Source organism: Salarias fasciatus, chromosome 8 (assembly GCF_902148845.1).
Source record: "Salarias fasciatus chromosome 8, fSalaFa1.1, whole genome shotgun sequence".
NCBI lineage: Eukaryota > Metazoa > Chordata > Actinopteri > Blenniiformes > Blenniidae > Salarias > Salarias fasciatus.
The window spans coordinates 7,322,418-7,333,708 of NC_043752.1; the positions used below are offsets into that span (position 1 = coordinate 7,322,418).

At 44.6% G+C, this 11,291-nt stretch overlaps 2 protein-coding genes across 4 annotated transcripts in view; both read right to left on the reverse strand.

Annotated features, from left to right (window-relative positions):
• Positions 1 to 6,565, reverse strand: part of spata20 (spermatogenesis associated 20) — a 44,065-nt gene extending 37,500 nt beyond the window's left edge. For all 3 annotated transcript variants that reach the window (XM_030097527.1, XM_030097528.1, XM_030097529.1), the window contains exons 1-12: positions 6,313 to 6,565; positions 4,944 to 5,087; positions 4,803 to 4,867; positions 4,572 to 4,726; positions 4,361 to 4,504; positions 4,086 to 4,287; positions 3,871 to 4,001; positions 3,666 to 3,770; positions 3,339 to 3,413; positions 2,436 to 2,648; positions 2,013 to 2,205; positions 1,196 to 1,364 (exon numbers count right to left, since the gene is read on the reverse strand). In XM_030097527.1, the coding sequence (XP_029953387.1) occupies positions 1,196 to 1,364; positions 2,013 to 2,205; positions 2,436 to 2,648; positions 3,339 to 3,413; positions 3,666 to 3,770; positions 3,871 to 4,001; positions 4,086 to 4,287; positions 4,361 to 4,504; positions 4,572 to 4,726; positions 4,803 to 4,867; positions 4,944 to 5,087; positions 6,313 to 6,515 (1,799 nt within the window). In that variant the 5' untranslated portion in view covers positions 6,516 to 6,565. The remainder of the gene's footprint in view (positions 1 to 1,195; positions 1,365 to 2,012; positions 2,206 to 2,435; positions 2,649 to 3,338; positions 3,414 to 3,665; positions 3,771 to 3,870; positions 4,002 to 4,085; positions 4,288 to 4,360; positions 4,505 to 4,571; positions 4,727 to 4,802; positions 4,868 to 4,943; positions 5,088 to 6,312) is intronic.
• A 416-nt stretch (positions 6,566 to 6,981) lies between these two features.
• Positions 6,982 to 11,052, reverse strand: LOC115392878 (PI-PLC X domain-containing protein 1-like). The gene is made up of 7 exons (XM_030097535.1): positions 10,925 to 11,052; positions 10,712 to 10,819; positions 9,637 to 9,761; positions 9,409 to 9,540; positions 8,489 to 8,656; positions 8,222 to 8,405; positions 6,982 to 8,126 (listed from the first exon to the last, which is right to left on the reverse strand). The coding sequence occupies exons 2-7, from the start codon at positions 10,815 to 10,817 to the stop codon at positions 7,888 to 7,890; spliced, it is 954 nt and encodes a 317-aa protein (XP_029953395.1). The 5' UTR covers positions 10,818 to 10,819; positions 10,925 to 11,052; the 3' UTR covers positions 6,982 to 7,887.
• Positions 11,053 to 11,291: the final 239 nt, after the last annotated feature.

The window sequence follows — 11,291 nt, forward strand, 5'->3', positions numbered from 1 at the left end:
AAATGGACAGTAAAATATTTGACTGAGAAACTCAACAGTATATTCATCTCATTTAACACGGAGCAAATTAATTCTTTAACAGAGCAACAGCTACGGCTGCTCCATCTGGATGGCAACACTTGGGAAAGGAGCAATGTTTGGAAATCAGCAGGAACAGCAGCACAGTCCTACACTGGACACCAGGAGGGAAACAGAAACAGGGAAGACCCAAGAAAACCCGGTGTCAGGGAGCTCACGACTCTCAAACATGCCTGGGGAACCTCTTCAAGTCTGATGGCAGATCAAAAATTGAGCAGACTGTCACTTAGACCCCTAAAAACTGGAGAATTCCCTACTGACAGCTATCGGGAAATTTTCACACAAAATATAAGAGTGACAAAAGAGCAAAAATCTTTGGCCTTTTCACTGCTGGGGTTTTATTTTTAAGACAAAAATGTCAAATATGCTTGAAAATACAAAGCGTTTCAACAAATAATCAACAAGGGGCACAATAAAAGTGTCACTGCACCCCTGAAGTTACTTATTTAAAAGCTGAGGGAAAATGTAAAGAGGACAGGAAGTGTTGCTGTGGAGTGTGGAGGAAGTTGCTGTGTTAACCCAACATCATCTGTCACCAGAAATGTCACGGTCCAAGTTTTAGAAAATGGTCCGCTTGGAGAAAGGAACTGAAAATCTAGCCAAAACTGTCATCGCTCCTTCTGGCGGGATCCACTGGTTCGTCAAGACTGATAAAAGCTGTTGGCCAGGTGGAGCACACAAGTGAGAAATTGTCGCACACTGCATGGGAAACGGTTATCAGGGACAAGAGATGGCGCTGGGCCAGGCAGCCAAGCAGCAACAATGGGCGAGGGGAACGGGAACGCCCAAGGCGCCACGCAGAGCATCGTCATTCCAGCCACATGTCCCACTGCCCGGGAGGCGAACAACAGGCAGCGTCCACGTGCCAAAAACCACACCCTCACACGATCTTCAAGGACACATCCGACATCGACGCGGGAACACCGAAACACTGCGTGTTCTTAAAGGAGCAAGTCTGCTGTAAATATCTCACTGGAGGTCACAGCACTGAATCCCGTGAATCTCGTCCTCTACATGTCAGCGCTAGATGGTTACCGTATGAAAAACAAAACCCACCAGGTACCATCAGAGCAAGCCACACCCACTCACTCGCTCCACTTTCTAAATGCTCTCTTACATCTGCTGCACCTCCATGTGGTCGCCGCGGTAACAAGACCGGAGGACGATCTGGCGGTCTGCGTCCCACAGGTGCTCCTTGAGGAACCGGGCCGCCTGCAGCGCTCTCTCCAGCAGGGTCTTGTCCTCCAGCACGGCCCCGACGCGAGCGTAGGCGGACAGCATGAGGCCTGAGGAAGAGGAGACGGGCCGTTACTCGCTGGAAACGACCGCGCCACTGGTGCATCCCTGCCAGACTTCTCGCTCGGTTCCGTCTTCCCGCTCTTTGAAGTTCTCGCTGTTCCTTCTCGTCCCCCCTTCCTTCCTCGCTCCATCCCTGCACTCCTCTTTCATGTGTCGTATCAAAGCCCGCCGAGCAGCGCACAGCCTGGTCTTCAAAGTGTTGCGGCCGAGGACAGGTGATTAATGGAGAGGTTTCTTCATTAGGGAGGAAGAAGGAGAGTCTCGCGTCTAATTGGAAAGTTCCCGGGATCGCAGAGCCTCATTACCTCTCTAACACATTCTGTCTTGAGACGTCGGCCCCGGGAGAAGAGTTTGCGGCGGCACGTCGGTGTTTATGTGCCCGTGTGCTTTCCTAATCAATCACGTCTGAGACAAAGAGCTGGACAAACAATGTGAGTGGAGGAGTCTAAATTGGCATCATGCTAATACAAAATGACAACAAGTGTCTGTAATACCTTGATACTGCTGCTGATAAATATGTGCATAAATATCTGATACGTACTTGACATCCTTGTTTAATGCAGAATTTAAATGTGTCTATTATTCACCTGGGAGAGGAGTAAACACAGAGGAGTCTGAACTTGTCTGAACTTTACCGTTCCAGGACGCCAGCATTTTGCTGTCCAGATGTGGGCGTGGCCGGCGCGTCCTCACGTCGGCCATCCTGGCCCTGGCAGAGGCCAGGACCTCGTCGACTTTCTCGAGGCTGATGCCAAAGCGGGCAGCTGTTAACTCCGCCGAGTAGCGCACGATCAGCACATTCTGGCCCTGCAGCTCCCCGTGGGGGTCCTGGCAAAGGTGCACGACAGGGAAGGAGGGTGGGTGCGACGGCGATCACGAAAAACCGACCTAACGCAGCGCGCAACAGATGCCAAGGAAACGCCTTCATGGACAACCTCCAACACTGTGTGACGTATAGCTGCCAAGGTTATTAAAAAGTATATCTGTTGCATTTGTAGGTAGTGTTTGCATTTGTTATCAATTCCACATTTATAATTATGTGATAATGTTAAAATCACCTGTTCTGGAGCAACATTCCCCTGTTCTTTGACACCATAGTGATGCATGAAGATGTCGGCCTGCGTGGCGGCTCCAGTGGCGCCCTCCACCACGTCCGGCAGCAGCTCCCGGACTTCGGACGCTGTCCACACACAGAAAGCCCCCTCTCGCTTCTCCGCTCCCCCCGACGCCGGGACGGAATCGGCATCCTCGGCGCTGTAGAAGCCCCCGGACTGTTTCAGAAAACACACCACAGTGTTGGTGGAATCCTTATGATCCATGCCCCCATTTAATTCTTTACATGCTGAAATAAATGCGACATGACTTTCAAAATGAGAAAGAGCATTAAGTAATAATCTAACTGTAATTGTGGTACGAAACACAGAATTAACCCCTCTAAAGTCTCTGATAACAACATGTCACATCAGCAATGACCGCAGCAGCGAGGATATCCTTGCAGATCACAGATCAGACTCACTGTATCTGGAGTCAGTGTAAAACTACCTTAGCAGCGTTATTCGTTCGCCTGTAATTACGTAATAAATCTCGGGGAAGATAATGATTGCAACGAGTGTGCTTTTAATTGTGCCTCGCTCGCTGCTGTCGCCTCATTAATCAGGAGTATTAAAAAAAAAAAAAAAAGAGGGTTGGGATTGACCCTCGGAGGAGAGCTTGGGGGGATTTAAGAGGCTGTTTGCCACCCATCGCCCTCCAGGAAGTCTGAAAACACACACTTGATATTTCCCGCAGCCAAGTTTTGACAACAGCTGGTGTCGTACTGTTTGGACCTCATCCACTTTCATATTTTCTCCTCTTAATCCTCATAAACTGCCTGATTTGGTGGATTTTCATGACTTCACAGCACACACACACACACCCCTCCCCCGTGGAACACAATACACCCGGTGGCAGAGGCGCTTCACCTTGTCGCTCAGGTCTCTGGAGACGTACAGCAGTATGTCCTTCGCCACGTCGGCAAACAGCGGCTCACCTGATACCTGGAGAAGAGGAAACACACACAAGTCAACCTTAAAGATCGAACTGTGGGATTTAAATGGTGAGGTAATGTGCATGTTAATTAAACAGAAGTATTTCTGAAAGGATTTGCATGTTTTTGACCTGACTGGTGTTTTGTTTTTTACAAGACCTCCTTGTATTTGCCACCATGATGGTTCATATTTACTCGGATGCAAATCAAATATTTGCTCGAAGAGCTGGAAGCTAATTATCCCCTCCCAATAGGCACACACCTGGGAAGCGGTTATGTAGGCTACAGCCAGCTGAGCCTGGTCGTACAGCATCTTTTCAAAGTGAGGAACATGCCAGGAGGAGTCTGTGGAGTAACGATGAAAGCCCTGAGGAAGACAGAGAGAAGCAGAGGACGTGTATCAAATCAGAGCGGAGTAATCGCCATTGCAAGTTTTGGAAAACGGTGTAATCAGTTTATGGCGGCACCTGTGCCACGTGGTCGTGGATGCCTCCCAGCGCCATCATGCGAAGCGTGTGCAGCGCCATCTGGAGAGCCTCCACGCCCTCCGTGGTGGAGCGGTTGACGGACCAGTACGACATCAGGAACATCAGGTTCACTGCGGACAAGCAGAGTGTTAAAGGAGTGGTTTGGAAGGTTTCTCTCTGTAGGGGGTGAAAGCTGAGGTTCCTGTCATTTTCACCTGGTGAAGGGAACTTGGGAGCCTCCCTGAAGCCGCCGTACTCCTCCTCGTAGGAATGGGCGAGCTGCTGGAAGCATCGGTTAGCCACATCCGGGGCCAGAGGAGGGCTTTCTCCTGGGTTTGCGGTGATCGCCGTGCCTTTCTTCAGAGCTTCCAGGATTCGGTCTCCACTGGACTCCAGAGTAGAGCGGTTGTTCTGCCACTACCAGACAAAATTCACTGTTTGCAGCGTTCATTCCCATTCCTTCATTCATAAGAACCTGCATGAGCGCTACCTGTTCCATGATTCTTGTGAGGACCGTCTTGAAACCAGGCCTTCGTCCGTGGTCTCGAGGAGGGAAGTACGTACCTCCGATGAAAGGCCGAAGGTCAGGGGTCAACCACACGCTCATGGGCCAACCTCCGCTTCCACTCGTTGCCTTGAAAGAACCAAACTTCGTCAAACAGAGAAACGGGTCCAACAGGACGTGAAAATGCACAACGAACCTGCACGAAAGTCATGTAGACCTTGTCCACGTCGGGTCTCTCCTCTCGGTCTAATTTGATGCAGACGAAGTTGTCGCTCAGGATCTTGCCAATTTCCTCGTCCTCGAAGGACTCCCGCTCCATGACGTGGCACCAGTGGCACGTGGAGTAGCCCACTGCCATCGCACAACAAACAAAACCCTTAACCCTCAACAACAAACCTCAAATCAGAACCGAATGAAGCAACCGTACCTGATAAAAAGATGGGTTTGTCTTCTTTCTTGGCTTTGTCAAACGCCTCTTGTCCCCATGGGAACCTGCAGAGAAGCATCTTTAACAAAAAACTGTATGAAAGGAAGAGTTTGGGCTTTGCTTTCTTTCAGATCCACTCACCAGTCGACAGGGTTGTGTGCATGCTGGAGCAGGTAGGGCGACCTCTCATTGGCCAGCCTGTTGGTGTGTTTGTGTGGAGTGGAAGATGAGGAGGAGGACGAAGGCCCCTCACCCCCCGACGCCATGCTCCTGAAGATAGGTGGACTGCACACACAGAATCACAGTATTACTTTGTATCAATTTAATTTATGTGCTCAGTCCTTTTATATTTATCTATATGCAGAAACTTTTCATCATTTTAACATATTTATTAGAGCATTTTTTCCAATCACTCTAATGAATCTTACTGCAAATATCCTAAGAGAAATCGCTCTGTCACATTCATTTAATGTACATGCATATTTGTGCTGTTTAATAAAGAGTGCATATATAACTGTTAATGTAAATTATTATCCATAATAATTGTTCTTATCTAAAAATATTACATTTGATTATACTTGGTCATAAATGAAAACTAATATTCAAGCATACAGATGCATTATTCTGGTAAAAACATGTCTGAAACTTTACATCACGTTTATTTATCATAAGGTATCAACATAATATGTTATCCTCATAATTATAAACCTGTTTTGAGACTATATCTCAGTTTATAAACATTTAGAAAAACAGATATGCGATCACGATTATAGAGCTTTTGTGTTGCTACTTTATTCAGTGTTAAAAGAGAATATGTAGCACTAATGTCCCATCATACTTACAGTGCAGGTACATTTTAAATGATATCAATTATATCAACATAATTCGACGATGTGTGACATGTTGTCCCTGATTTTACCTGCAGAGTTAAAATATAGTTATGCGTTCAAAATTCGTCTGCTTGAAAGTGTTTAAACAACAAGCATGCATATTTTGTTTTGCTTCATTAACGATGTGTTTACATGCAGTCAGCAGGAGCTGTCAAATGCAACTTCTGTTAGCTGCGACACCGCCACGTTGAACTCCGCTTAAAAAAACCCAAATTGTCATTGATTTGTTATTTAGACGTACATTCACGCTCACCGAATAAAAGTTTGGACATTTTCAGTCACATTCTTGCTTGTTATCAATTTCGGCCGAAATACTGATCCATCTTATGACACGGATCGTGATCATTTTTGACAGAAAACATACAAGGACGACGTTAGCTTACGCTGTTAGCTCTGAGTGATTAGCACGAGCACTAGCGCAAGCTCTGCGAAAATAGGATTGATTATTGGACATACCCGTAACTTGATCGCTTGTGGAGTTACGCCGTATTGAAATACAAGTCACTTGGAGTGCCAATAAAAGTCTGTATTCGAGAGTCATCTTCGCTTGTGGTGGTAAACATCAGGTTCGTGTTAAAACGCATGCTTTTCCAATGGAGTATGGCGAAGTGCGGCATTACCTGAGGTAGTAGGCCGGGATTGGATGGAGGAGCGACGGCGCAGACCTGTCACTCGGTGGGAGGAGAGTGTGTAGTAAGCGCTTGCCCCCCGAACTCTGTGGTGGCCGGTTCGCTCCCAGAAGAGCGGCGGCGAGCAGGCGTGCGGGCTCCGTGTGGCTATTTGTGGCCGCCGACCGACGCCATGCTGCCAGTCTTAACATCATAATCCACCTGGTGTCACTTTGGTAGCATGCTAGCGTTAGCTGCTACAAACCAAAACTTCCAGGGCACTATCCGCTGTAATACCGCAAGCTGACACACGATGGCGCTACAGTAGCCCAAAAAAACATAAAATACAACACAAAGAGCACCAAAGGTTGTGAGAAAGCAATGAAAGAAGATACATTTCATGGGATACAAGGTCATTTCCGGATCAGAGAGAGCAGCACTCCACCAGGGGGCGCCAGAGAGCAGTAGACGGGTCAGGGGGAGGCTTTTTCCCACCTGGATATTTTATAATTTATGCATTGAATAATTAAATTAAAATATTAAAACCTGCATAAAATGTGGAACGACTATATGACATGATGTGACAATAGAATATAGCAATAGAACATACCATAGTTGTCTGAGAGGGCAGGCATAAAAAAGAAAAGCTATACAGTAGAATTCAAATTAATAGAGAAACAGTGACAGTAAATATAAAGAAAGTTTATGGTGGGTTGAAGACACAACAGCCAGCTCTGGGAGAAAACTTATAGATGCACATCATCCGAAAAGCAAATGCATCTTATACACCAATCTATTTTGTAATATGCATTTTTAATTCTTCATGACATATTTTTTTGGCAGATTTAAACTCAATTGGGACTCTTCATTTGGAAAATATGGTACTTTGTTTTACCACATTACTGAAGTTAGCACCCTGGTTATTAAAATGCTGAATCATTTAATCAAACCAACTGAACAGAACAGAATAGAATACAATGGACTAGAAATACTTAAACACTTCATAAACATTAAATGCAGTCTAAATAAAAATGCATATAATGTGTAATAATACGGACAGACAATGTCACTTTGGTGTGGTGGGTAAATCAGGTATTACTGTATTTCCCACCCATCGTGAATTCACCCTCAGTCGTGGCATATGACAGAATATATGAGCATACATCGATACAGAAATGGAAAACTAACTTGTATTTCATTTGATTTAAGTATACATGACTTGGTTTAAAGATTTGGGTGAAATATCAGCTCATCTTGTCACATTCTTTGGAGGTCACAAAATTATTTGACACAACAGAATTGGCATGTTCTCTCTGTGTCTGATAATGTCTGCTTCCTGTGATCGGTCCACAGTGATTCCAAGCCTTCTGGGATATTTCCAGAGCACTTGAATTGGATACAGCTGCCTAGAAGATGAACTGATGGATCCCAACAGCCCTTAAAGTCAATTTCCCATAATGTGGAGGGGAAAAAAATCAGTTTTAGAATGATAGAAGCAAATGAAAAAGAGTCCCTTCTTTTTGTCCTTTTCAAACTGAAATACATGACCAAACACATAAAGACAATCAAAATTCTCAGCTGTTTTCTTCACCCTGTCACATGTTTTAAGTTGATATCAATAACTGTTGAGACAAAGTCCTGGTGCGTCACCATGTCCGAGGCCACGATGTTCACAGCTGTCTTCTCTGATTGCTTTTTCAGCCACGCCAGCAGCTTTGGCAGGCTCCTCAGTACCACTCCGCCGAGGCTGTCGAAAAGGCGGAGGATGTACACCAGCACCTTGGCGTCACTCGGCAACGTCAGGTTCAGGCCGCAAACGAAAAAACCTGTGGCGTCAAATCAAAGTTCGGCAGTTATTCCCAAGAAAGACCCCAAACATCTTGTTTATACGTATGGAAACCAATAATGTGGGTAAACTCACGTTTTGAAGGTCTTTCCTTCTCCAAAACATGACACAGTTTTGATTCAACCTTCGCGGGGTGCATAGTGTTGCCATAGAAGTATATGATCTTCCCCCATATCTCTGGATGCTGGTTTGCTGGATAGTCATATGAAACTATGACGTTTCTGCCTTGGTCCCAGCAGCTCTTCAGGGTCGGAGCACCCTGCGGTCGGGCATCAAAATAAAAGCCTCAACTCATGAAATAGGTTTCACCGACTGATCTTAGTAGAAATTAAACTACGTTACCGATCTGTTGACGATGATGTTCCGAAACAAGGTCTTGATGAAGTTGATGAGGTGTGTGTGGAGTTGCGCTCTGATCTCCGGGTCGAAGCCCTCAAAGTGGGATAAAGACAGGATGAGGATCTCTTTGGGGTGTTCCTTTGCCCAGTCATGTATCTCCTTGAGACCAGTCTGAAAACAAGTCAAGAGGCGAGACATTAGTTCTCCATAAGTCACTTTTAATTACTTTAAATTACTTTTTCATTATTTGGTATCTCTTTATGCTCAATTTTTATCTTCTTTCAGACAGTGTGCATTCACATTTAGTCACTCTCAGACTGTGCGGCCATGCTGCATCTACAATTCATGCTTTTTTATTTGTGTTTTGTCTGCATTGCATTGGATTTCCATTCATTTCTGCTCAGTTTGCATCTCATTTAAACTCGTTCGTTCGCTCACCCTTCTTTTTGCATGTCATTCTGGTCAATTTGTTTTGCTGTGTGCTCGAAGTATTCCTCGCATTTGTGCTAATTGTGCATCTCTTTTTCATCAATTTGTATCTATTTATGCTCTTTTGCAAGCCTTTGTGTCCCAGTATTGATTCTGATCTTAATTTGGATTTATAAGGTTGATGCTGCATCTCTTTTAAATCATCTCTGTGAATTTTGATGATTTTTTTTCTTGTCACATCTCTTTGCAATTGTTTCATTGATTTTCCAAAGAGAGAAATGTTAACCTCGAGTGCAGATTTTGGACCAGGGCTGAACTCTTTGTGTTCCATTTACTCTCACTGCGCCTCACATCTGCATAAATCATTTTAGTGACTCTGAGAAGGAAGCAGTAAATTCCTGAAACCAGTTGGCAACTAATGATCCATAAATTTGATTTAATCCTAAATATTGATCCCTGAGTATATGTATAATCCTATAAAGCACGTGTGTTACCTCCACGTCGGTGCGAGTGTACAGGCCGTGGTAAAAGTACAGCCGCGTGGGATTGGGGTCGTTTGGCTTTCGAGCGATCCTCAGGTCGAAGTAGCGGACGCCTGCATCGAGCTGCGCTGCGATGGCCGCGTCCTGCAGCACGAAGCGACCCCAGTCAACCACCGCCTTCGACCCTTTACTATATGCACGCATAAATTTATCCCTGACAGGTCGTAAACTGGCCCTTACCTGTGTGGCTGCCCATCTGCGCACTATTTTACGCAGGCAGTAAATTCCGCTGAATCTTTTCAGTCTATCAGGCTCTATTATAGAAGAGTTAACGTCCAAGTCGTAACTCATGGAGTCGTGGCTTCCTGAGAAAAACACACAAAACACACAGATTAGACACTATATTAAATGAGCGACCCCAATAAACCCTCAGACAACTTTTGTACTTCATCAAAATTGAATTAACATTGGAATATAGAACCTGGCTTGAATTTGTCAAATGACACAAAAATGCGTCTAAATCTGGAATATTTAGTTGCCATAAGAATATGAGAATCTAGAGACTGCTTTTAACAGAGCAAATCACACAGTATAATAGTGAAGAAATGGTTGAATTCTGCTTCTGTTTCCTGCTTGTGATCTTATAAACTCCGCACCGCTCATCCACATTCCTCAGTGTACCAGATTTAAGATAAGAGGGATGCTGGACTGTTCGCTCGCTTTAAGCGCACAACTCTGCATTCAGCGAATTCCTTCTATCATAACTGTGTGAAACTGTCACCCCTCAGGCAAGATTATCAGACAGACACAAAGCAGCTTGGTTTCACCAAGCATGGAGCAGCTTCAGATCACAAACTTTACTCTTAAAACCACAGGTAGGGGATTTAATAATCAGACTGATGCAGGTTTAATCCCTTGTTTTCCCAGAAAGCTGTAGCTGCAGCTGTTTTGCTTGGATCATTTTGCAGCAGCCGTTGAGAACTAAAGATGCTATTTCTTCTCAGTAATTAAACCAAATACAATAAATAAAAGAGAGTTATACCACTTTTCATGTACTCAATTAAAAAAATAATCCTCCTTGTCGTGACTTGATGATACTCGGTGTTTCGTTTTAAAAAGTCACAACAAACAGCATTATTGTTCATCTTTCCAATTATATCCCGCCAATGCCTTCAAACACTGTCTCCCATATGGATCAGTTCTATATTTAAGAAAAGTGCTCCATGTTTCATAATGGGTGTTTGAGTTCCATAGGATTTCTTTTCACCGAGTATACTTGAGGCTGTAGCGGTGTGACGCTGTGTTATTTGCTCACCTGGTATGGCCAGATTATACAGAGGAACGGTGTGAAGTTCAGGTGGAAGCCGAGACATCCAGTCACTGTTCTGTATTGATGCTTCTTCCTCTTTTGTCAGACACATTTCTACATAAAAGATGTAAAGAATAGCTTCCACTAAGCATTAATTCAAAGCGACAGTGCGTAAAAATGTCAAAGTTCGAGCCAAAAGTTCAAAGGAAGTTCACTCACCTGCACAGTGTAATCCCAGAGTTTTTATCAAGGCAGGAAGAGAGAGCGTGTACCTGCTGTTGTTTGACAGGTTCTACTAATCAGGGTTACCACTGAAGGAGGAACTCTACAAATAGGGTTGGCTGAACTGGAATGTTCATGAATGTGACTGAGTGAAACTTCCTCATACCATCAGTGTTCGGACGAGCAGACCTGCTCCTGCACAGGTTTTTCCTGAGTCATTTATAGACGAGGAAGTCTCATGAAAATCATTAAACAAACCAAAACTTGCTTAAGAATTTTTTAACCTTTCATAGAGCTCCAATAAAAAAAAATACACTGGAAATGGATCATTTCAACACTCAGGTGTTGTTAATATTTGAAGATC